General features: G+C 40.4%; 2 protein-coding genes across 9 annotated transcripts in view; both read right to left on the reverse strand.

The window, feature by feature from the left end:
- Positions 1 to 27,101, reverse strand: part of LOC109408327 (myosin-I heavy chain) — a 254,619-nt gene that overhangs the window by 128,255 nt on the left and 99,263 nt on the right. The window lies entirely within an intron of this gene.
- LOC134285689 (uncharacterized) lies at positions 1,219 to 13,156 on the reverse strand. 8 transcript variants are annotated; one of them, XR_009996543.1, is made up of 3 exons: positions 1,636 to 13,156; positions 1,465 to 1,552; positions 1,219 to 1,404 (listed from the first exon to the last, which is right to left on the reverse strand). XR_009996543.1 is itself a non-coding variant. In XM_062846966.1 (3 exons), the coding sequence occupies exon 3, from the start codon at positions 7,655 to 7,657 to the stop codon at positions 1,793 to 1,795; it is 5,865 nt and encodes a 1,954-aa protein (XP_062702950.1). In that variant the 5' UTR covers positions 7,658 to 7,881; positions 7,942 to 8,029; positions 8,113 to 13,156; the 3' UTR covers positions 1,219 to 1,792. The 8 variants fall into 8 exon arrangements, 5 of the variants coding, with proteins under 5 accessions (XP_062702950.1, XP_062702951.1, XP_062702947.1 ...); XM_062846966.1 differs by having other exon boundaries at positions 1,219 to 7,881; positions 7,942 to 8,029; positions 8,113 to 13,156; XM_062846967.1 differs by having other exon boundaries at positions 1,219 to 7,749; positions 7,815 to 7,881; positions 7,942 to 13,156.

Consider the following 27,101-nt stretch of genomic DNA (forward strand, 5'->3'; position numbering starts at 1 on the left):
AGAGAATCCTGAAAATCATTTTTCTAAAGTTCGTAATAAATTAGTTATTACAACAAATGTGCTATTTTCGTAACGGGACACCATTAAATTGCGGCTATTGAAAAAAGTGCTTAAAAAATATGTTCGGTATCACCGTAAATGAATTAATCCTTAACTAGTTTGTAAATATTGTAAATAATCTAACCTTAGTCTTAGTATGAAATTAATTGAATTCATATAACCCTATTAACGTTTTGAACTAGCCTAATGTAGAATGATACTCTCTTGAGAGACGCAATGAGAGCAAATCATCTCAATTGGAATCACCAAGCTGACCACTGTGCACAGCACACAAATTTGTAGCAGTTAGTTCGAAATATATCCCCACAGCAAACGCATCGGTGCGGTCGATCGTTCTTTGTGTTTAACTCCTCGCAGTATCGCGAAATAAAGTGGTGCGAAAAAGTGAAGCACAAACGAATTCCTCAGTATCCGAAAATGTGTGGGATTCTCCGTGGTGGCCAATCGGGGCAACAAGCACGGCAATAAAACCTTATCCGTCGGTCGGTCGGTGTCGTGCGTGAGTGAGCCTCACAACTGTGTTAATTGATCACAGCGAAGAACGGGTTAAGTGATCAGTAGTGAAATCGTTCTGCCTTCGGTGAAGAAGGAGAAGATTCAGAAAGAGTGAATTAGTGCTAATCTGTGTCCAGTGATTCCTGTGCGCCGTTCGTGCATCGAACGGGAAGTAACACCTTCAATCCCGGCAAATTACGAGTCCCGGCTCGTTCAAAATATATAAACCCATTTTTATAAAAAGTTGCCTATGGGTGCATAAAATATACATTATTATACTACATTTACAAAAAATAGGTATAATGTTTTCGTACTTTCATATGCAAGCAGGCATATTTGAAACTTATCAATGAAAAATTTCATTTTTCTTACATAAAATGCTATTACTTCACCTAAATATTTAAATACGTTACCAGTCAAATTTTAAGTAAAACAAATGGTTTTCCTAAGATTGAATCTACCCTTTTTCATATGCTGGAAAGCTTGGGGCAAAACAATCACTTTGAAATTTCACACCCTTGCACAGTGGCTGATTTCGTCATTTTAGTGCGCTTAATTAATAACTTTTTTACTATGAAGTTTAGCGTCATGGTGTCTTCGGGAAAGTTTTTCACTATAATAAGGAGCTTCTTTTGAGCTTCTGTGAAAAATGATTAATCCCCCTTGTTCGGACTGGTGTCAGAAACACTATATTTTTTCCAGCAGCTTTTGTAGAAGCTAAAACTAAATATTTATTTATTATAATTTTGATTGTTCATGTAGGTAACATCAAAGTAACTCACAAGAAGTAGTTTATTTCTGCCAACCTCGTGCTGCGGACAGTGTAGTTGTAGACTGATTTTACCTAGCCTAATGTAGATTTCAATAATTTTATCGCGTCTAGTTTTTTACAGATTCAATAATACTCACAAGTTTCACGATTTTGGATCGGAATTATGCCAGATAATTACAGTTTGGTTTGATTTAAGGTAGTGGTAAGCCACTATTCTCCAAATCACTAAGGAATAGGTAACAAATTTTAGTTTATAAATTAATGTTCTCTGCCCGTCCTAGATTTAAGTTCAAACCATAGTAACTTACGTAGTTTTAATTCAATTCTTCGTTTACTACTTTTAAGGAAAATATAGCTGTAATTCTATAACGATAATTTCAACAAATTTAAGGAACAATTTTAATTACTTCCAACCTGGTTTAGTTTTCATATTTTTGTCGTCTCATTCTGCTTTGACAGATGTCTTCATAATGTCAAGTCTGTCAAACCTTTCGATTTCGCCTGTCCCTTAGCAGTGGTGCCAGCACATTCCCCCGGCCGTAACTCCGGTGCGGAACCCCCGGCCGTTCCGGATTTACCGTCTCTAATCTCCAGCACTGCCAAGTTTACGGTTGCACGCTTGAACACGCCACCAGATGTCCTCACAGTGACTTGCCGAACTCGACCATCAGATCCTGGAAATACCTCTTCGACAATTCCTCTTGTCCACGACTTTCGAATGCGTCCATCTGCCACGAATACTAGATCTCCTGCTCGGATCGAACCCTTGTCCTCAAACCATTTTGTACGATGGTTTATGGACGGCAAATACTCCTTTGACCAGCGAATCCAGAGTTGATCGGCAAGATATTGTGATCTCTTGTAGACATCTCGAAGCGTTCCTGCAAAGTCGATGACCTGATCAACCTCTAAATCTTCGGCCCGTACTGCACCTCGCAAAAAATGATTCGGTGAGATTGCTTCTATTTCTGCGGATTCCTGAGGGACATAAGTTAGCGGACGAGAGTTAATCATGTCCTCAGCTTCTGCCAAGGTTGTAAGAAGAATTTCGTCGGTCAATTTTCTGCCATCATCAAAAACGTGTAGAGCTTCTTTCACTGAACGGACCATTCTTTCCCAGGCCCCTCCCATGTGTGGGGTACCGGGAGGAATGAAGGTCCATTTAGTCCTGGAACTGGTGACGCGATCAGCGCATTCGTCATTGATGGTTTTAGCCAGCTCTTTACTAGCACTTTTGAAGTTCGTAGCGTTGTCGGATACAAATTCCTCTGGAACGCCTCTTCTACAGCAAAATCGCCGAATCGCCATTAGGCATGCCTGGGCAGTTAAGCTGAAGACCACCTCAACGTGAACTGCCCTTATTGCCAAGCAAGTGAATAAGGCGACATATCTTTTCTCCTTCCGTCGCCCAACTGTAACCTCTATCGGCCCAAGATAGTCAACTCCAACTGAACTGAATGGTCGCAGGTGGGCCGTCACACGTGGAACAGGTAGTGGTGCTTCCTTGGGAATTTTGGGTGAGCATCGGTAGACCCGACACCAGATGCAGTCGTTCATAACTTTCAGAATTACGGAACGCAGTTTTGGAACGTAGAAGCGTTGCCTCATTTCATTAAACACTGTTTCGCGGTTTGCGTGTCCGAACTGCTCATGATAGTGTTGCACCAATCTTTTTGTGATGACGTCATCTTTAGGAAGGATGATTGGAAATTTGGTATCGAATGGCAGAAATTCCGCCTTTTCCAGCCTGCCTCCTACACGTATGACTCCATTGTCGTCCATAACGGGAGTCAATTTATACAGAAGACTTCCTTTTTCAATTTTCGCCGATGTTACATTCGTTTTCTGTGCTCGCTTCAACGTACATACTTCGTCCGGGAAACCAGCGAATTGGGCCTGTTTCCATAACACTGTTTCTGCTTTCAGGAACTCTTCTTGTTGTAACGGCCAGCAGATGTTGGGCCATTGTAATTTTAGCAATTTCGTCCGACTCCCAACTGCCTTCGTAGTCCAAATCGGTTCGCCCTTTTGCTTGCGACGACAATTTGCAGCAAACCTTAGCGCGTAAGAAGTTGCTCTGACGATGCGAGTCCACTGTGACATCAAATGAACGTGAATTAGTGGTAATTCGTGACTAGTTGTGTCGTGGAACAGCAAATGAGCACGCATTTCTTCGGCAATATTGGTCAGCGGAAGTTTTTGAATTGGCCAGTTCTCTTCAGGTTGATACAAGAACTGTGGACCTGCAAACCACGGACCATTTGATTCAAGTGGGGGTCCTTGGCCCCATTTGGTCAGAACGTCTGCGATATTTTGGTTACTTGGTACCCAGCGCCAATCTGCAATGTTGGTTAATTCATGAATCTCTCCGATTCTAAAGGCAACAAATTGTTTATATTTGTATTGATCTGAACGAATCCAGCTTAACACAGTTTGTGAGTCTGTCCACAGAAATCGTCGATGAACAGGCAGTGTGTGACTAGATTCGACAGTGCGCAATAGTCGAGCTCCCAATACCGCAGCCAAAAGCTCCAGCCGGGGAATTGATTGCCTTTTTAGTGGTGCTACCTTCGATCGTGACATGGCTAACGCACACTTGTACGTTCCGTTCACCGTTGCTCTGAAGTACGCCACTGTTCCATACGCATGTTCACTAGCGTCAGTGAACACGTGTAATTCGAGGAAATCGATTTCGTCTGATCGTAGACTACCGAAATAGGCCCGTGGAATTCTTACTGATTCCACGCATGGTAAAAGAGCAGTCCATCGCTTCCAATCTGCCCAAGTATCGTCGTTCACTGTTTCGTCCCAATCATAACCCAGTCGCCATAGGTTTTGCACAATAAGCTTACCGTGCACCGTGTAATGAGAAAACATACCTTGGGAGTCAAAAAATCCCATTACACAGCTGAGGATGATACGCTTTGTAGGTCTTTCGTCTCCTACGAGAAACTCCTCAAGATCCTGTCGGTGATTTGCAGAAAACGCGAAGGTGTCCTCAGTCGGATTCCATACGATTCCCAGGATGCGTTCGGTTTCGATGCTTTTGTCCTGCGTCAAACGAACCTTGGTGGTAACTTCCTGTTCTCCGAGGTTGCGAAGCACTTCCTCAGAGTTGGACACCCAATTTCTAATTAGGAATCCTCCTTTTGCATGCACGTGTGCCACATCTTTCGCTCGTTGAACAGCTTCTGCTACGCAGTCCACACTGTCGAAATAATCATCGACATAGTGGCTTTTGATGATTGCTTCCGCTGCGCTTGGAAACTCGTTGGAGAATTCAAGAGCATTCAGGTTCTTTATGAACTGAGCAGAACACGGAGAACTTGTGGCGCCAAATGTGGCAACATCCATTATGTAGATGGCCGGTTCATCTGTACGTTTCGCTCTGAACAGAAATAGCTGAGCCGATTTATCCACCTCGCGTATTCTCAATTGGTGGTACATCTCTCTGATGTCTCCACCAAAGGCAACCGGTCGCTCTCGAAAGCGGCATACGATTTCCGGTAATGCAGTCAGCAAATCGGGTCCTTTTAGGAGCTGCGAGTTTAGAGAAACGCCATCGACGCGTGCCGCCGCATCCCACACCAGGCGAACTTTGCCGGGCTTCTTTGGGTTTAGAACCACGTTCAAAGGCAGATACCACATCCTGCGACGATCCATTTTGGTCAGTTCTTCAGTCGTTGCTCGATGCGCGTACCCCTTGTTCTGGTATTCGATCACTTGTTGTCTTACAATCTCGTACAATTCAGGTGTTTTTTCTAAACGTCGTTCCAGATGTTCCAAACGCCGAAGGGCCATCGGGAAGCTATTCGGGAACACTATATCGTCAGCTCTCCATAGAAGTCCCGTCTCAAAACGGTCTCCTATGCGTTTCGTCGTCCGTTCCAGGATGTCACGGGCTCTTCGATCTTCCTTCGATTCTTGGAGTACAGCTGTCGCCGATTCTTCGAGGGCATAATGCACTTTTATGAGATCATGAATTGCTTGGTTGCTCACTGCGTGATGACCCACTAAGGCTTCGCTTATAGTTTCTCCCATTTGTGGACCATACACGGTCCAGCCTAGTTTTGATTTCACCGCGATTGGTTCTCCCGGTCCACCTAGTTTGGTTTCGATTGGTGCAATGACGTGGATATTGTTTAGCCCGATCAATAGTCCTGGGCGCCCACTTTGATAGGAAAGGAAAGGCACGTCACGCAGAAAAGCATATCGCTTCGCCATTTCCGTGGATTCAAGTGATTGTGCAGGAAGAAGCAACTCACGAACCGTCTGCACCGTCTTCAGCAGATTCTTCTCGTTGCTTCCAGGGGATGAAATCCATAAATTTGTGCAGATCGAGTCGCTTTCAGTTCTGGAAATATCTGAAGTCCAGTTGATTGTTAACGGGAGATTCACGCCGCTTGCGCCAATTTTATCCGCCAAATGCTGCTCAATCAGTGTTACCGACGCACCTTCATCGAGGAATGCCAGAGTGCTCACAGACTTTTGTCCGCAGTGCAGCATAACGGGTAGCATACGGAAAAGAATTGAACCGTTCACTCGTACATGTGCATTAATCGCTAACGTCGTTTGCGGGGGATGCAGAAGCGGATTGTGGCGTTGTTGGCAGTCGCCAACATTACAACGTAGCTTGAATTTACACTCAGCATTCCCGTGGTCGTTGAGGCACACCTTGCAAAGCTTTTTTTGCTGCGCTAGCTTGATGCGATCGGCCGCAGGCAGTTTTTTAAAGTCTTCGCAATATCTCAGACGATGATCATTGCGTTGGCACACTATACACGGCTTTTGTGACCGTCTTGCATCGTCGCTTTTATTGGAAGGTTCCAACGAACTGTGGTTGAACACGGCTCCCTTCGATATCCCTTTGGTGGCCTTCGTCGACACAGAAACCCTTGGATCTGGTTTGATCTCTAACGAAACGTTGGCTTCGCACGCCTCAGCTACGATTTTCGATAGGAATTTCGAAAGCGTACACAGCGTCACAGACTTCTTCTTCTTCTTATATCGAACCCATTCGCGTTTGTCACCAGACGGTAGCTTGTCTACCAAATCTTGTAGAAGAAGAGGGTTCACTAGATGTTCCTTTAGTCCGGCCATCTTGAGGTGATCGCAGAGCTGCTCTACGGCGTTGCCAAACGGAACGTAGCTTGCGAGCTTATCCGCCTTCGGTGAGTCCAACTTCCGAATTCGCTCCAGGTGGCATTGGAGCAGCTGCTCCGGCCTTCCATATAACTGACGCAACTTCTTTATGACGCGAGGAACGGATTTTGGCAACAGAAGTTGGCAACGAACGCTTTCTAAAGCCGGCCCTTTTAAGCTCTCTTGCAAGCGGACAAGATTTTCGACTTCGCTGAAACCACATGCTTCCGTCGATGCTTCAAATGCCCCGATGAATAACGGCCATTCTTCGGGCTTTCCGGTGAAAATGGGTAACCTTTTCGTAATTCCGTTTCTAGCCGCCAGCTGAGCCTTGGACGGTCCCATTCTTGGTTTCTCCGCTTCTAAATCCGATTCATCCTCTTCAGACTCCTCCTCTGAAGACTCGCTGTCAGACGTCTCATCGCTATCGTCGCTTTCGGTTTCATGACTCTGTTTACTTGGGGCGAGTGGCTTGAACTTTGACAAGTTCGATCGAACAGATACATTTGTGGCATCCGCGTTGACGAAAGTCGCTCGAGAGCTCTCTCCTAGAAAGGCTCGATTCCGATCAACTGTCTTCGGAGTTTCATCAGCGTCGGACGTTGTGTTCAACTGTTTTATCTCCTGCTGGACTTGATCCATTTGAGATCGATACTGCAGTCTCATCAGCTTCAGCCGGTCTAAATGCTCCTTTTCCTGTGCGAGTGACTGTTCAAGCAACTCCCTCTCCAATTCCATCTCTCTGTCCCTCATCTGTTTCTCCATGGCCATACGTTTTTTCTTGAACTCTAGATCCATCTCGATGCGCTTCTCTCTCATGATCCGTTCCATTTGCAGCTCTTCATCTTTGGACTTCTGCTCATTCTGCAACGTTTGCATGATTCGGGAAAGATGCGGTCCAACTTGGCGGTCCGATTTAACACTCGTCTTATCGGAGTCCGACGTATGTCCAGAAGCCTTTTTGGACGTCTTGCTGCTCCTTTTTGTGGTTCCTTTTTTCTGGCGTTGACACTCATCCGCGGAGCAAAACCACTTCGGTTCAGCCAAGTCAGCTTCTGTGGCATTGACGCACCGACAATGGAACCAACCTTTGCAGGAATCACAGCCAACCATCTGCTCGTTGGTATCCGATGTTTGCCCACAGGAACTGCAAGCAGTCAGTGTGAGATCTACGTTTCCATCCGTCATCGCGTTGGGGTTAGGTCCAGTTACTTCTTTTTTAGAAATTGTTCGGACTGGTGTCAGAAACACTATATTTTTTCCAGCAGCTTTTGTAGAAGCTAAAACTAAATATTTATTTATTATAATTTTGATTGTTCATGTAGGTAACATCAAAGTAACTCACAAGAAGTAGTTTATTTCTGCCAACCTCGTGCTGCGGACAGTGTAGTTGTAGACTGATTTTACCTAGCCTAATGTAGATTTCAATAATTTTATCGCGTCTAGTTTTTTACAGATTCAATAATACTCACAAGTTTCACGATTTTGGATCGGAATTATGCCAGATAATTACAGTTTGGTTTGATTTAAGGTAGTGGTAAGCCACTATTCTCCAAATCACTAAGGAATAGGTAACAAATTTTAGTTTATAAATTAATGTTCTCTGCCCGTCCTAGATTTAAGTTCAAACCATAGTAACTTACGTAGTTTTAATTCAATTCTTCGTTTACTACTTTTAAGGAAAATATAGCTGTAATTCTATAACGATAATTTCAACAAATTTAAGGAACAATTTTAATTACTTCCAACCTGGTTTAGTTTTCATATTTTTGTCGTCTCATTCTGCTTTGACAGATGTCTTCATAATGTCAAGTCTGTCAAACCTTTCGATTTCGCCTGTCCCTTAGCAGTGGTGCCAGCACACCCCTAAAAGTGAGATAGAAAATTTATTTTTTGAATTTTTCAAGATACGAGGTTGGTGTCTTCACAAAAGTTGTAGAAAATGTTGTTTGGAGCAACTTTGCCGAAGACACCAAGTTCGTAACTCCGTTACTTTTCAAGATACGTTACGTTTTCTTTCATCAGCCCCTTGAAAAAGGTTTTTGCGCCATAACTTTCTAAATATTGATTCTAAATTTTTCTCATGTTCTACAAAGTTATAGATAATGGTAAAACACACAACTTTGCCGAACATGACATCCCGCTAATTCCAAAATTTAAATAGTTATAACGGTTTTTATAGTTTTTTGGGCCATATTTCAAGCATATATAACTTAGCTATAGGCAATTATATGCAAATTTCCTTTTGCAGATGTGAAAATACATGTAATTGCCTCTCTTAGAAAGCCAAAATCATCAAACTGTAAGAGACTGTAAGATGGTTTTTGTATAGAAACTTACATCTAAAGGGTGATACGGTCAAAATTTGGTCACACAATATGTTTCATAACTTGAGACTGCGTACACCAAAACAGCTGATTTTTGAACCAGTAATGGTACATTATATGTAGCTTATACCATAAAATTTTCATCAAAATCGTAGTATTTGCGGAGATATTGTGAATCCTGAAAACTGCAATTTTAAAATTTTGTACAAAGAGGATTAAAAAATAGGAACACATTTTTACTTTTTTATTTATAGAGCCAGAAATACTGAACCAATTTCAATGAAAATTTTTCTGTATGTAAAGTATACATATCAAAATGTTGTGTAAAAATTTTATTCAATTTGATCCAGCCGTTACGAAGTTATATTTGTTTAGGTGGTAAAGTTTTCTCAAATTTTGCCATGTCAAGTCAAATTTTGGTCACACATTTTTTTTTTATAACTTTAGATTGCGTACACCAAAACAGCTGATATTTGGATCAGTAATGGTACATTATATGTAGCTTGTACCATAAAATTTTCATCAAAATCGGTCTCGTATTTGCGGATATATTGTTGAACCCTGAGATCTGCAATTTTAAAATTTTGTGCAAAGAGGATTCACACATTTTAAGTGTTTTATTTATAGAGCCAGAGATACTTAACCGATTTCAATGAAAATTTTTCTGTATGTGAAGTATGCATATCAAAATGTTGTGTAAAAATTTCATTCAATTTGATCCAGCCGTTACAAAGTTATATTTGCTTAAGTGGCACCCGGTCAGTTTTTTTCATATTCAAACTGCTACAACTTTGAAAGTATTCCTACAAAATGGCTCAAAATTTTACTAAGAACATATTTTCATAATAGTATTATACTGTAAAATTTTGATAAAAATCGGAGCAGTATTGGTAGTTCTATAATCAAAATTGTGCTTTACTGACTTTAAATTTTCGAAAATTTACTACGGAGCGCCTTTGTACAAAATTTTAAAAAGGTAGGTCGATGGTTTTATCTATATATCAACCAATACTTAATCGATTTTGATGAAAATTTTATGGTATAAGCTACATATAATGTAGCATTACTGGTCCAAAAATCAGCTGTTTTGGTGTACGCAGTCTAAAGATATGAAAAAAATTGTGTGACCAAATTTTGACCGTATCACCCTTTATTTATGTTACTCCTATATGGGATTTATATAGATTTTCAACATATTTATTTGGTTTTTCATATCAGCTTGCATTTTTATTGTTATTGTAAGTGTGTGTTAATATAAAGAAAGGTTTGTGGTGTATTCTGGATCATTCATGAAGTACGTTACATAAAAACTCACCATCTACTTCTATTTACTAACTCACAATGCTCCACGTAGTTCACGAAAAAAAACGCATAAAGTAAAAAATCTTTCGTCGGATCACGATTTAACAGCAGCTTTCTTTGAAGTGCAATAAAATTTATATTTTACTATAACCCATGTAGACATGTGTAGATATGTACTAGTGAGAGCGTTCAAAGAACATGTCACGCGCATGTTTGGATTTTTTTTAAAGAAATGGGCTTCATTCGCTCTTTTCGTGGACTACGTGGAGCACTTGAGTTAGTACGACAAAAGAAATAGATGGTAAGTTTTTATGTAACGTACTTCATGAATGATCCAGAATACACCACAAACCTTTCTTTATATTAACACACACTTACAATGCAAGCTGATATGAAATATCAAATAAATATGTTGAAAATATATATAAATCCCATATAAGAGTAACATAAATGGATGTAAGTTTCTATACAAAAACCATCTTACAGTTTCTTACAGTTTGATGGTTTTGATTTTCTAAGAGAGGCAATTACATGTACTTTCACATGCGTAAAAAGAAATTTGCATATAATTGCCTATAGCTAAGTTATATATGCTTGAAATATGGCCCAAAAACTATAAAAACCGTTATAACTATTTTAATTTTGGAATTAGTGGGATGTCATGCTCGGCAAAGTTGTGTGTTTTACCATTATTTATAACTTTGTAGAACACGAGAAAAATGTAGAATCAATTTTTAGAAAGTTATTACGCAAAAACCTTTTTCAAGGGGCTGATGAAAGAAAACGTAACGTATCTTGAAAAGTAACGGAGTTACAAACTTGGTGTCTTCGGCAAAGTTGCTCCAAACAACATTTTCTACAACTTTTGTGAAGACACCAACCTCGTATCTTGAAAAATTCAAAAAATAAATTTTCTATCTCACTTTTAGGGGGATGGATCATTTTTCACAGAAGCTCAAAGGAAGCTCCTTATTATAGTGAAAAACTTTCCCGAAGACACCATGACGCTAAACTTCATAGTAAAAAAGTTATTAATTAAGCGCGCTAATATGACGAAATCAGCCACTGTGCCTTGGCGTAGAAGTACGTGGAATGTGTCATATGACACTGATTTTTTATCAGTGCCTTCAAATCAACTACTTCCCCCCGTCGTGGAAGTAAGCTAGTAACACCCATTCGGAAGTCTGGAAAGGATCCTTCTTCTTCAACCAAACTAATATATTGCTTGGGGAATCGTTTGGCTTCCGACGAGGTCGTTCCACTGCAGACCAACTGATCCGATTCACAAACGTCCTCAGATGGAACAAGTATGTGGCCTTGTTCGAAGTTGAAGAGACTGTTGGCAAGGTCTGGCACGACGGTCTGATTTACAAGCTACAATATCATCGATACAATATTTCAAGCTACCTACTGAAAATAGCACAAGGCATGATGCAGTCAGTCTCTGACGCGCAAGATGTGTCCACCGGTGCTCCATAGGGAAGCATACTAGGTCCACTTCTGTTCAAGCTGTTCACCTCGGACATGTCCAAACTCCACGAAAACGGATCTGTTGTTGTTCGCCGATGACATCGCAGTCGTTCACAAGGGTCACACGAGCGCTCACGTCACCACTGGAAAGAAGCCTGACTGAATGTCCTGACTGAGTACTTCGCCAGCTGAAAGCTTTATGTAAACGCGCTGAACACCCAGGTCATCCTCTTCATCCATTCCGTACCCCTCGGAATTGTTCCAGCTGAGGATGAAAAAATCACCCTCCTTGGTGCAATGGTCGAACGTGGTTGACTATCATGGCCTCACCTAAAACAGCAAACTGCTGTTCAGAAAATAGTTCGACAAGACGGTCTCCAAAAGTAACATCTTGCTAAAAGCCCTTTACCTTCTCACCAACTGTAAGTCGACTTTGTCCCAGAAGAACAAACTTGCTGTCTACAAACAGATCATCTTACTAGTAATCGAATGTGGCCTCCCAGTTTGGGAGAGCTGTGCCAAAACCCACCACTGAAAACTTTAATGAGTCCGAAATAAGTTCCTACGGATGATTCTCCACGGTCCTCAGAGAACGAGAACATCCAAAGTCCACGTCCGGCCGAAATAAAACACTCGATGGTGAGTCTTTCGTTCGGTAAAAGGCACGTTACCACAACTTCGACCAACAGGTCATCCGGGACCTACTTTTGCGAGTGTAAGGAATGCATGAAAAACAGTCAGATTAGTCGACCGTTCCAAATCCCGAATTTCCAAACCAAACATGAAATGTATGCTGCTGTACGCCAGTGAAGCCTGGTGTGTATCAGTGGATAATAATCAATGGCTGCAGGTCTTTGTGAATAGATGCCAGCGCTATATAAATAATTCGTTCATGGTGGCCTCACAATTGGATCTCCAACGTGGAGCTTCATAGTCGATGTCATTATGGGTCAATACTGCTTTTGGCCAATCGGCCACTATAAACGACAGTATCTAGCAAATGTCAACCAAAAGAAAACATTATGGAAGTGCCACCAGTGTAGCTAATCGGCTACTCACCGAATATTAGATTCAAACAGCAAATAGGTCAGCGAAGACGAGTGACGTATGCATGTCTGTGGCTCGAACTCCACTTCGACAGGTTACTGAGTTCAAGTTACGAGTACCTATGCAAAAATCAGTGAAAAAACTGCATAAAAAGACGTCTTTCCCCGTGTGCAACACTAATAACATAAATTATTCATTATATGCAGTGGCGCGTGTCTCAATCAACGCGTTAGATGCCGCCACCACCTCGGGCGACATGTGGTTGGCTAGTAGATCAGAGTTAACGGACGGGTGTTGAAAACGAAGATTAAACCGCGCCGGTGACGAGAAACACATTTATTCACGCGTTCTGATCTGTGGTAGCAGCTGCGGTGGTGGTACCATTGCATTCACGTGCACCACCTAGTTAGTAAGTGCGACCGCCACGCCGGCACAGTCCGATTCCAACTGTTGTTGATTATCTTGGACAAGAGTGCAATCATGTAATGATGTATCTATGTAGAGTGCCAGCTGGGATTGAATTCTTTGTAGGGAACCACACCACCACCGACCGGTCAGCTGGGCGTCAAGTGTTGTCGAATTAGAGAGAAACAGTAGGTATAACTGAAAAGTGGTTGTTAAACAACTAAGTGCGAATAGTTTTGAAGAGGTTTTAAAATGAGAATTTTTGTCCAATTGTCAGGGAAAATAGTGCCGCCACAAGAACATTGCTACATTGTCAACAACACATCCACAACGACGGTCTTCTAGCCTTACATTCGGGTTTTAAACGGCTAGGATTTAGTAGAAATTGATTATGGTTTTTACCTCTAGATAGGGATATATATATATATATATATATATATATATATATATATATATATATAGAAGTTGTGGTCTGCTACTGAGGAATTCCACGGAGTCATGTCAGTCGATCCTGAGCGACCATTTCAAAAATATCTGAAACTTTGCATAGTTTTTCAACTTCATCTAAATCGCCATTTTTCGATATTAAACCTTCATATTCACTCACGACTAACTTTTCAAAAGGGTGTATGCGAAAATAGTTCAAAAATATTATAAAAGCTGTACAGCAAAAACGGATTGTTCGATTGTTATGAATTTTTCAGCAAAGTTAGATAGCTAAATGATGAATCCTTAGAAAATATACACTGTAAGAAATTTCTTTTTTTACTTTGAAAAAATATGATCTTTGTCACAAAAACTCAAATATCTCAAAACCCTATCTTTTTACCAACGTCAATTTTTTAGGGGAAATTGCCCATTATATCAGCTATCTACCATAAAATTTTGGTGATGGTAAACTGATAAACAAAAAAGTTATGACATTTCAAACATTTCACAATTTTTACATTTAGTAACAAACAATTTTTTTTTCTGTGTACATTATTTCGAGAATTATATTTTGATGCTGATTTTATTGTAAAGGCTACCGCCTGAATTAAACAAGTTGTTTTCATGATATTTTTGTTTGATTATTCATAATTACTATAGTATCTATTTGAAACTTAGACGCGATCCAGTGTTGTGATCAAAAATATAGAGAGTGTCATTCTTTTTATTGTACGTGACTGGTGAAAAAATCCCTTGATAGTGTTGAAAAGCTGTTGATTATAAGAAAAATGGAATTAAACTTATTTTTAAGACAAAAGCTGTATAATAAAAGTTTTATATACGCGTATACGTCAAGTTTATCTGCAAAAAAAATTACCTCTTAGAGAACAGACTTTATGATCGGAAGAATGCGAGTAACTTCAACAACAACAAATGCATGAGAGGTACATACCACAGACAAACAGACGAAACGCCTAAAACTATTTTCGTGAAAATCCATCGCCCAGTTCACACTACCACCACCTGGTGAAAATGTTTCACGAAACACTGCGTTATGCAATATCGTCATCAGAAGGCGCTAGTGTGAAACGTCAAACGCAAAGAAAAACGATGGGCGCTCTTCTGGTTATGAAAGCCACTACCAAGATTCAAAATGATCGTTAAAGGCGTGGTCAATGAAAATTTCGTCAGTGTTACGTTTGTTTGTCTGTATACATACCATGACAATGCTCACGAAAAAGCAAAAAAATACTACCGCTATGAATATTAAAAATTTTATAGTAAATTTTTTCTTCAGCCAAGCAAACAACACCAAACTTGACAGTTAAAACTAATAAATGATTTTGTTTATTATAATCTAACGAACAACATGAACAGTCGTTTTCTCAAAGGTCTTCAACTCAACGCTCTCTTGTAGACCGTTTGATGAAAAAAAATGTTCAAAAGAGTTACGAAATCTCACCGAAAGCACCGTAGATAAACTGAAAGAACTGGTTATGCCCAAATGTCCACATTGAATACAAATTTACGCATTAGCACGTCCTGCCGTCTAGACTTTAACAAACGAGCCATCTGCATATCATCGGTAAAGCAGGGCGCAGGAAGTTTGAAAACGACAACAACTGATAAATTGCCAGAAGTGCTAAGTGCAGAGAGTCATGCCACCGTACCATCAGTGATATCTGTTTAAACAATTTAATCACGCCTCTTTTCATAAATGCTTTGAAATATTCTTCAACATCTATACCCATTTCAATATTTTCAACGTTGCAAAACACGCTTTCAACATTCATCTTGAAGAAGAGGGAAAACACTTGTCCTCAAATGTAACAGCAAATTAATGAATAAACGACTAATGCGCGGAGGGCGTGATAAAATCGGAACATAACTGTACATATAATACACATAATACATAATAAAAACAGCTTGTTTTACTCACGCAAGGCCATTAACAATAAAATCAGCATAAAACTGCGATTTCCGGCCGAAATAATTCACACTAAAAAAAATTATTACTAAATAGGAAAATTGTGAAATGTTTGAATTGTCATAACTTTTTTGTTTATTAGTTTATCATCACCAAATTTGTATGGTAGATTGCTAATACAATGGACCGTTTACCCTCAAAAAATACGTTGGTAAAAAGATAGGGTTTTGAGATATTTGAGTTTTTGTGACAAAAATGATATTTTTTAATGTTATTTTTTTTTCCACAGTGTATATTTTCTCAGGAACTACCATTTAGTTATCTAACTTTGCTGAACAATAAAATCAGCATCAAATTGCGATTTCTGAACGAAATAATTTACACAGAAAAAAATATTTACCAATTATGAAAATTGTGAAATGTTTGAAATGTTATAACTGTTTTGTTTATTAGTTTACCATCACCAAATTTTTATGGTAGATTGCTAATACAATGGACCGTCTTCCCTAAAAAAAATACGTTGGTAAAAAGATAGGGTTTTGAGTTATTTGAGTTTTTGTGGCAAAAATTATATTTTTTTCATGTTAAAAAAGATTTTTTTCACAGTGTATATTTTCTTAGGAATCACCATTTAGTTATCTAACTTTGCTAAAAAATTCATAGCAATCGAACGAACCATTTTGGCTGTGCAGATTTTTGAATATTTTTGAACCATTTTCACATACCCCCTTTTGAAAAGTTAGTCGTGATTCAAAATAAAAATTTGATATCGAAAAATGGCGATTTAGATGGAACTAAAAACTGTGCAAAGTTTCAGTTCAATAGAAAATCATGAATTAAAAAATTTCCTTAATTTTGATGCTGTTGCTTGGAATCGCTCTACTTCGTTATCAACGGGGATGTCTGCAATTATCTGGATTCCAAGGAGTTTCTTAAGCATTTTAAGCTACTTGAAGGATTTACGTTCAGCGTAAGCCTCTGGGGCTTGAAAGCTGTTTAAGAAGCTCCTTGGAACTTCATGAAGTAATATTACAAAATTTCAAAGTTTTACTGCTTAGTTCTTCTCGTGAATACTGCATGTCGTAAATCGAAACATGTATGAACGCGTGTAATGATTGAAAGATGAAAGTAGCTCTACAAACAGCTCTAACGAAGCAAAGAGCATGGACTTGAAGAATTACTATCCGTTGTTCCTGTTGAAAATATTTCACCAAGGAAACATCGGAAAATTTATTTCATGTAGAAGGCCCATAGAACTATGTAGTTCACTTTCCTTCTCTCCAATCAATGTAATTGGCACGCACCCAGGACCCAACCCGACCTTATTCCTGACCGCGTAAATTACGGTCACCGCACTCGGTAGCGCGCCATAATGGTCCGTTTTACGAGCCGCTAATGATCCATTTTGCCATGCTGCCATGCAAGACGCCGGATTTATGGCAATGCAGTAGCAATCAGACAACGGGTGGTCGCCACCGGTCAACACTTGTTCAGAACATTACGACTATAGCGGCCGGAGGTACAAAACGTTCGACCAGAACCCATGCATTATATTGAATCGATTGACCGACCGCCCGACCAATGACGGGCGACGTATGTGATTTTAATTGCATTTTACATTTGCCACAATTTAGCACTACTACTGTGCTGCTGCGCCCGTCTCAATCATAAAAAACTACATCCAGTGTGTCTCTAACTTCCCATAGACTCTAGAAGCCCAACCAACTTCACCGTGTCTTATCTCCTCCCGTGGTCGTGCAGCAATAGCCAACAAGCGCGCAGGAGCCCCGGTAGCAAATTACCTGGCACTTGATTTATGAATCATAGCAGGCGAAATGTGATTCTAATTACCACCATCGGGCTCCAGTGTTTACTGCGATCTGACGTTGTTGGGTTTGTAGCCTAGCCCTAGTGGCGATCGAATAACCACAGTAAGCCAATTCTCTGCACACTGGTTTGCATAATAGTATGACCGAAAGACTTGGGCATGAAAAATGAAGCAAACTCGATCGGGTTGCATTATGAAATAGGTAACATCAGTGCTTGGCAGAACTTACACAGACACCTACACACAGTAGAGATGCAGCCCTCCCTTGGCCTTCTACACGGGAGACTGGTGGGAACAAATGGTGAGGTCCATCAAAGTAGCTCCAAGTGCAATACTAGCCGATAACAAACTCGACGACGAATTACTGGAAACATTCTTCGCTGAGGCCGAAATTATGATCATCTTTCGACCACTTGCGTTCGTCTCCCTGCAATACGCACGTCGCACATATGCTAGCTAAATTGGGGTAGTGCATCAAGTAGATTTTTCTACATCAGATGGTATCTTGAGAGGATCTGTTGCCAAATAAGCGTTATTGGATGTAATACCTGAGGATAGTGGCTCTACAGAGGATGCGATGCTTGCAAAATCAAGCAAGGTAGAAGATGGTGGCTCCAAAGAGGATGGCTGCTTGCGAACCCAAGCGCGACATGTGAAGGAAGTTGTAGCGTGCAAACCACTCGGCACATGGCAGAACATGATTCCCAATCAAACCGGGAATCGAATCTACATAAGAACATGATAGTTTTGCTTGAGGATACTAACCCGGTCATACCATTTCAAAAAGCAGTATAATTACGGTCGCCACAACCAGAGAAAGATTAAGAGTCACTGTCAATGTTTTTACTGCGCTACCAGATAATGCAGCGGTCGGATTAAGCTTCTTCCTCATTTCCTGGTTGGTAAGCCGGAGGTAGTGGACGCCGGACACGGTTGACTTTGGTGTAAATTTTCGTGATCGACCTTCTTTTCTTCCACCGTGAATGGGCTGGGTAGGAGCACTAATTGCTTAATCATTGCAGGCAGCAGAAAGCTGAGAAAAACAATTTGTACCAGCATGTTGCAGTAGATACCTACCTACAGTCAGTGTGTGGTATAGATCATGATACCTACGCGTCGCAAGGTCCTAGCGCGGATGTTGGAAAGCGCCCGAGGTGGTTCCCACCGAATGGCGGCGCCAGCAGCAGTATACTCGGGGTGGAGCAATTACCAAATCACAAATCACAGAGGAGGCGGCCCCTACTACTAATACTGACCCCGATCGATAGAGGCCCTAATGCATGTGACCCGTTTAATCCGCCTGAGTAGTGAACGGCTGCGGTGATTGATTGGTAATGAGTTTTGGAGGTTGCCCAGCAGACACGGGCGGTGATTAGAGTGGACAATGTCCCCTCAAAAGCGTGAGAAGTTTTGATTGATCAGACATGATTGCGAAATGTTGCAGTGGAAAATGAGCAACGAGAAAACGCGTTGCTCTAGTTGAGACTAATTAAAATGGCTAAACCCAAGGGTCGTTAATCATTTCATGGGCATGTCATGTACAATCAGCTATGAAATTCACCTCTATTCAGGACCTAGCGCTGAACAGTATTATCAAGTCCGCCTTCTCCAAATAAAATGTTTCACATTGTTACAAACATCTAGAGCACTGGTATAGGACCACTTTAGCCCACCAGCAATATCGGCGCGAAGGTCATTTTCAGTCGTTTGACATGTAGGATACAAGTATTTACGAGACTTTATCTTAGGTACCAAAGTAAACTACGAGAAGGCTAACCTAAAGAGCACGTGCAATCTGCGCAAACAACCACCTACGCGCGAAATTTCTCAATTTATCTCTATCAGCTGGCTATGATCCTGTCCTGTCATGTTGTTCCTAATGCATTGGTCTGTGCTGGTTGATATGGGAAAAGAACGCTAATCCATGGCTTCAAAACTACCCCAGATAGGACCATTTTCGGAGCACTGCTTTTCAGTTTATGCTATGCGAGGCCGTGGGTGCAGCTAGGGTATCAAAGAAGGAGTTATTTTCGAAATTTAGATGCAATGTTTCAATATGTACTTAATCATATTTGTAGGTTATTTCGTTATAAATCAAGACAAATTTCCATGCCTGATCCTCAAAGCTGGTACTAAGTTATGACTTGCTGGTGGCACCCTCTAGGAGCATCTTCTGGAATCCCACAGAAATTCCATCCAGAATTCCTCCAGGACTTCCTTTCGCGCTTTCTTCATAAACTTTTTGCAGGGTTCTCCTTGGATTCTCCCAGAATGTATCTAATGAGGATTTAAGATTCCTTAAGAACCTAAGTGACTCTTCCAAGAATTTCATCTGAGATTCAGTTTTCATCCGGAATATCTTAAGGAATTCTTCCGGGATTCCTTCTGAAGTTCTTGCTAGGATTTCCCAGATGTTCCTTTACGGGTTCGTCCATTGTTCTTTCTGGGATTTCTCATGGATTTTCTTACATTTTACACCAGGAGTTCCTTGTGACGTCCTCCCAGGAATTTTACCAGATATTCCGAAATTCCTCAACAAGTTCCCTCCTGGTTTGCTTCAGAAATTCATTGCGGGATTCCTTATTCCAAAATTCCTGCAGAGATACCGGAGATTTCGGAATTCCATCAAGACTTCTCTAGAAATTCGAGATTTTTTCATGCGTTTCTTTTGATATTCTGAGATTCATCATCTAGGAAATCCTTCCGGGAATTCTCCAAAAACTTTTTCTGGTATTCCACCCAGAAGTACTTCCGAGATTCTTTCAAGAACTTCTTCCGAGATTTCTATAGGAATTCCTTCAGGGATTCCTCTAGGGATTCCTACGTGAACTCCTTCCGGAATTCCCTCAGGAACTTCTTCCGGGATTCTTTTGGAAACTCCTTCCGGGATTCCTTCAGGAACTTCTTTCGGGACTTTTCCAGGAACTGCTTCCGGGGATTATTCATGAACTCCTTTTTGGATTGCTACAGGAACTCTTTCCGGTATTCTTTTGGGAACTGTGGGAAATCCTTCTGAGGTTCCTCTGGGAGCTCCTTTCAGGTATACTCCAAAAACTTCTCTCGGTATTTTTCCAAGAACGTCTTCAGGGATATTTTCAGGATGTACATCCGGAATTGCTTCAAGAACTCCTCCCGAGATTCATCCGGGTATTCCTTCTGCCATTCCTCCGGAAACCCCATCCGAGATCGTTCCAAGAATTTCTTTCGGGATTCCTCCAGGAACTTCTTTCAGAATCTCCTCCCTGGTTTCCTCCAAAAAGTCCTTCCAGGATTCCTCCAAGAACGTCTTCCGGAAACCTTCCAGGAACTTCTTACGAGTTTTTTCAGGAACTTTATCTGGGATTCTTCCGAGAACTCCTTCCGCGATTCTTTCAGAAACTGCAACCAGATTTTTTTCTAGAACTCCATTCAAGATTTCTCTAGAAACTCATTTCTGGATTCCTCCCATGGTTCCTCCAGGAGTTTCTTCTGGATTCTCTGCAATTCCTCCAGATATTCCTGGGAAGGAGATACTCCATGAGTTTTTTTATAGCATGCTTTATGGAATGAGCCTAGGAGTTCCTTATGAACTTCCTACAGGAGATTCATGAGAAATTTCTCCAACAATTTCTCATGGAGCTCCTTCATCAGCTGGAGTTTCCTCCAATAGCTCTTTCCGGGATTCAACTAGACGTTCCTTCTGGAAATCCCAGAAAAAAAAACATCTGAAGACATTTCCCAAGAAACTACTAAGAGAAATTCAGAAGGAAATCCTAGAGAAATCTACGAAGAAATGCCCGAAGGAATCTCGGAAAATGCCTTGGAATTCCAGTAGAAATTTCTGAAGGAACCGCGGATAAATCCCAGAGGGAACTGCTGAAAGAACCCCAAGAAATATAACGCGTGGAGCTCCCGATTTCTCGAGGACTTTGATAGATATACTGCTATAGGAATCCTGGAATCAATTTCTGGAGACACCACCAGAGGATTCCTAGAGACATTTTGACAGGAATTTCTGAAGGAATGCAGGAGCTTTTAGAGAAATCTTACAATCGCGGAAGGAATTCCTGAGTAAATAAGGAGCTCCTGAAGGGATGCCATTAGCAACTCATCAGTCAGCACCCTCACGCGAACCAAATATTTTGAATTCAATCGACCACCCATGGGAAGCTAATGATTTTTTTTATAAGTCTAAGTTTGTAAGCAAGAAGGCCACGAAACGTCAAACAGTGCAGTGGTATAGGACACTGCATAGGGCACTGCATTGTTTTGATTTTGTATGGGATTTTGACGTTTCTTGGCCTTGTTGTTTACAAAACTTCTGTAAGTGTGAAAGAGAAGGAGAGAATTCCGTGCAGTGCCCTATTGTTTTGAGTTTGTTCGGGATTTTGACGTTTCTTGGCCTTGTTGTTTATGAAACTTCTGTAAGAGTGAAAGGGAAGGAGAGAATTCTATGCAGTGGCATATGTCGGTTGTTGTGATATTTTTTCGAAGTCTTTGACGTTAAGTAGCCTTGTTGTTTATTTATGATCTGGAAATTTTTCATTGGCTTCCTCGGAGGGGGTAATTGAAATTAATGGTTCGCGCCAGTAATTACTTACTCGTTAGATTCCCCCTGGAGCTCTTGGATTTCTGGGATTTCTGCAGGAGATCCTTCCGGAATTCCTTTAGGAATACAATAGACATATATTAGACTTTCAATGGCGCTGCAGATCTTGTGACTAACATCTAGTGTGCTTATTTTAGAAGCGGTCCTCAAACTGTCAAATTCTCTCATTTGTTATCAGAGTAGCCGTACTTGAAAATCAAAACACAGATTCAATCACGGCATTAGAATAACTAGCCACAGAAGTCCAATGTTATGCCACAAAAGTTCAGCCTATTGGACGCAGTGGCTTAATTTCCCCAACAGGGGAGGAAAAAAAAAAAAAAAGTCCAATGTCGCGACTGTTCGTGTGACTAACATCTAGTTTGCCACGCCCTTACAGCGTCAGTAGCGGTACTAGAAGTGTCAAATAAATTTTGTTTACCAAAAAAAATGTCCTCTTCAAGATGGAGACATAAAAATAGTCAATTATTGTAATTAATGTTATTAACATAATTAAATGGGAAAAGTGACGGCAGCGCCATTGGAGTTCTAGTGTATTTCTATTATCACGGCAAAGAATTTGATCTCGACCGTACGCGCGGTAGTGTTTCAAGTATTTATTTAATGTGTGCTATCAAGAACTCCACTTCGTCCAGCCGGTAAAAGAGATGTCTTGGAGTATCATTTCACAGGTATTTCAATTTTTAAGTCATTAGCAGCAACCATTACTTAATGATTTTTTACAGATTGCCGAAAGACTTGATAATGGCCCGATGGAAGACTTGTCTGAAGGAATATGAACAGGATTTGCAGCTGAAATCATGGCTGAAAGGTTTTCGGTGTCTGCAGCAGCACCTACCATTTTCCGACAAAGTTTTAACGAAACCTATACGGTTCCAGTTCCCAACGATTCCAGTTGACGAGCCTAGTTCGCTAGATGTGCACAGATCGAAAAAAGAGTGTAAAATTCTGTGATATATAATGCACATAATTGGAGCGTGGAATATCACAGAAGTTTACATGACATATCATGTAAAAGTTATAAAATATCATGTAAACTTCCATTATATGTCATGTAATTCAGCATGACTCTGTGTGTTTACATGACATATAACACAAATTTACATGATATATCATGTAAACCATCATAACACTAAGTTTACATGACTAAAATTAAGTTTACATGACGAGTAAATCTCATTATTTTTATCTGTGTGTATGTTGTGAACTCAAAGCATAAATGTTGCAAATAAACAGTTATAAAGCCAGAACAAATGTGACTTTTTTTGCCCCAACTCGAAATTCTGATATCCGACCACAATCTTCCGTGGCAGGGGGGTGTTGGGGAATTGGAGTTTATCAAACTTTTTTCATAGTAAATCAGCTGTAAAGGCACGCAAAAATCTAGCTCGAGGAAGTTCTATTCTACGAATGATGGGAGCGAAGTAACATCCCATCATTTGTAGAATAGAACTTCCGGAAGTTCCTCATAGTTTCAACCATGGTTTTATCACTCGTCTCAAACTGTCATGCTCAGATTACTTGCTGCACAAAAATCAAATCTGATCCACCAAACATCGTTCATCGTTCCATTTTCTCTTGATTGCATACCAAAACAACATCCGATTTTGACACATTAAGTACCAGCGTTTACGTTTTCGGAAAATCATGGCTACTATGGATGAAACATCTTGATCACAGCCATTGTATGGAGGAACAGCGCCTCTAGCGTTCTATACTTGTACTTCTATTAGGAATACCTTCTGAAATTCTGTACAAAATTTCTCCAGGGGGAGTTTTTTTTTTCATCTGTTTTAACGAGATTTTAGCCCTAGGCTAGTTCATCTCGGGACCCACGCTGTACTTCCCTTCCGAATGAAGAACTCTCATTGTGTGAGTTTGTCGGGAGTGGGATTCGATCCCAGGTCCTCCGCGTGATATCCAGGGGGAGTGTTCTTCGCAGAGTTCCGAGATTTATCCAGAAATCTCTTCCGAGACTTCTCCAGGAAAGAAAAGGAATCTTTTGAGATTCTACCAGGAATTCGTGCCACGATTTCACTCGGAATTTTTGCTAGGATTGCTCCAGTAATTGCTTCCTGGATTTCCCCAGAAGTTCTTTCGCAAATTCTTCAGAGGTTAATTCAGAATTCCTTCAGAGGCTTCCTTTGGGATTCTTTCAGAAGTTTCTTCTGAGATTTTCTCTGGATTCTAAAGATCTACAGGGATTCTTTGCAGGATATCACCAGGAATTTATTCTGGGATTCCTCCAGGACTTCCCTTCTAGGCTTCCTCAGGTCTTCCAGGAGTAAAAGAAATCTTATTGGTTTTCTAAAAGGGTGCCTTCTGGGATTCCCCCAGAGTTCTTTCAGGAGTTATTCTACGGACTCCTTACCAGATTCCTTAAACGGTTTCTTTAGGAATGTCTTCCGGGATTCCCCCAGGAATTAATTCCGAGATTCCCGCAGGAGTTGCTTCCGAGATTTTACAAGCAGTTCCTTCTGAGATTCCTCTAGAAATTTCTTCAGCAATTTCCCTAGGAGTTCATTGCAGGACTTCAACATTTGAGGATTCCACCTTCTTAGATTCCTCCAGGACCTCTGTTTTGGGATTACACCAGATGGTCCTTTGAGGACTTCTTTCCGGGATTCCTCCAGCATTATTTTCTGAGATTGACCAGGAGTTTCTTCTGGAATTTCTTAATGAGCTCCTTCTGTCATTTCTCTGAAAGGCTTTCTGGTACTTAACAGGGAATTCCTTCTAGGAATCCTCCCTTTGAGGGTTCATTCTTCTGATGTTTCTTGAAGAGATCTTTCTGGCATTCCTCCTAAAATTCCAGAAATTAATCATAGCAACCGCCAGGCCCAGATAAAGGATTGTGGGAGCCCGAGCCGATTGGGGGCCCTTCGGAGAGATGAGCAAAAACTTTTTTTCTTTATTTTTGAACAGTACCGTCAAACGGGGTTACTTGCAACAGCGGTGTAACTTGCAACACGATGACATACACTAAATGTGAAGCATTTTCTCATAATAATAAAAACTAGTATGCCCTACTATTTCGGTTATAGAGATTATGTGTATCAATGATCGATTTAGTATAAAAATTAGCTTTGTTTCTTTGTTTATGGTTTAGCTACACCGTTAAAACGGATTGCTCATTTTATGCCATAAAAACAAGTATGAAAATCGTGGTTGACCTCTCCCTTATGGTAAGTGCGATAAGTCTGATGACCTTGCTTGCAGTTAGGGTACCTAATAGTAAGCTTAGCTAAACGATAAAAGTTTGATAAACTTATCGACTTAGTAATGCAAAAAATCAATATTATATTCGACAACCACTATGGGGTAACTTGCAACAGTTGAATTTAACGAAACCTTCTATTATTTATCTTCATTTCACGATATACTTGACAGAAATAACCGAAATGGATCATTTATTGATTACGTAACGCGTTCATTTTCAAATGACAATTCATTTTTTACATTTTTTTGCACGTGACTTTCAAGCATTGTTAGGAAATACCAAATTTTGAAATTTCATTCATGTTTCATCATGTTAAAAGTTCAATTTTTGTTTATGAACGCTGTAAAGCAATCTCCAATATCAATTCTGAACCTAGATGGAGTAAATTAAATATTTCAGTTTAATACCCAAATTAGCGAGTTTGACATTTACAAGATAGAATAGATGTGTTTCAATCATGTTAATTTAGCTGAAATTGCCTAACACCACTTCATATTGAAAACTACTTGAAGATGACTCACTCTACCTTTTCAAGAAATGACAATAATCATTGTTGACATTTTGTTATGAGTGCTAAGTCACGAGAATCATATATATTTTGTGTTTGAGGGACGTGAGACCTGTTGCTAAACGATATACTCTCGCTTGCAATAACTATCAATCCTTTCATTAAAAATTATATGTCAATTGGTTAGTGTACATCTTTTCATGGTATGTTTCATGCATAACATCAAAAATTTACAATACGACTAAATACTAGAATGTTAGTGCTGTTTAATGATAGCTAACTTAGCTTCATGTCCTATGTTGCAAGTTACCCCACAGATGGGGAAACTTGCAACAAGCATGTATTTCGCACCTCCTGATTAGGTGGCAACGTATTTTGGTAAACCAAGTGCTGCATTGTATTCTACTCGGGGTAATTAGCGTACACGATGCTTCACAGGATGTTTCAAATGTTTAGATTTTCAATGATATTGCTTCAAAGTCGAAAAGTGTTGCAAGTTACCCCATTTGACGGTACTTGAGCAAAGGGTTTTGTGGGGGCCCCTAAAATGTGTATTTGTAATTTCCGGCGTGTTTCCGCTTAGGATAATTATTAAAGGTTTTAGTGATGCATATGATTCAAGGTGGGAAGTTCTAGGCGATCTTAAGGTGATTTTTTTTACCCTGGAGGGCATTTATCTCAGTTTTAGGTGATATTCTTATGCGGATTCCTATTTCTTCAAAAATTTCTTCAAGGTATTCCTCTAGAAGCGCTTACCGAGGTTCCTCCAAAAATTTCTTCGCGGATTTCTCAAGAAAATCTTCTTTGTTTTCCTCCTGGAGTTCCAGGAATTCTTCCGAGATTCCTTTATGATTTCGTACTGAAATTCCTCCAGGAAATTCCTGATGAAATTGACGCAGGAATCCTACCCGGAAATCTCCAGGAATTTCTTCTGTAGTTTCTCCAGAAATTTATAACAAGATGTTTTCAGATTTTTCTCAGGAGGAATTCCTGACACAATCCCGAAATAAAGTCTTTGAAGGAATCCCCGAAGTAATCCTGGATAAAATACCAGGAGGAACCCCAGAAGAAACTTTGAGAGGAACCCTAAAAGGAACTCCTTGCGGAATGTACTAGAGATAACACAATGGAAATGCCTATGGAAATCCCGGAATGATTTCCCAAGAGGAAACAATCTTGAAACTGCATGGAAACAATGCATCTTGAAACAAATCTTGGAGGAATCCCAGAATGATCTCCTGGAAGAACCTTGTAAAACTACATGATTGGGAAGAAACTATAGCAGGAACCCATGACGAAACTTTTGGAAAGATCACAAAAGGAACTCCTGGTTAACCTCAGAAGACAACCCCGGAAAAGTCCTCCTGAACTCCGGGGAGAACCCGTGAAGAGCTGCTTATTAGAATTCAGCCGAGAGTCCTTCTAACTAAGAAGTTCTAAGATCCCGCAACACTATCTTCAAAAGAAGGAACAGCAACTCCTGAAATCCGAAAAGAAACTCCTTGAAGAATCCAAGAAGAAACTCCTAAATAAAGTTCAAGAGAAAATTCGGAAGGAATTCATGGAGAAATCCGCGAAAGA

The sequence above is a fragment of the Aedes albopictus genome, chromosome 1, assembly GCF_035046485.1.
Source record: "Aedes albopictus strain Foshan chromosome 1, AalbF5, whole genome shotgun sequence".
Taxonomy (NCBI): domain Eukaryota; kingdom Metazoa; phylum Arthropoda; class Insecta; order Diptera; family Culicidae; genus Aedes; species Aedes albopictus.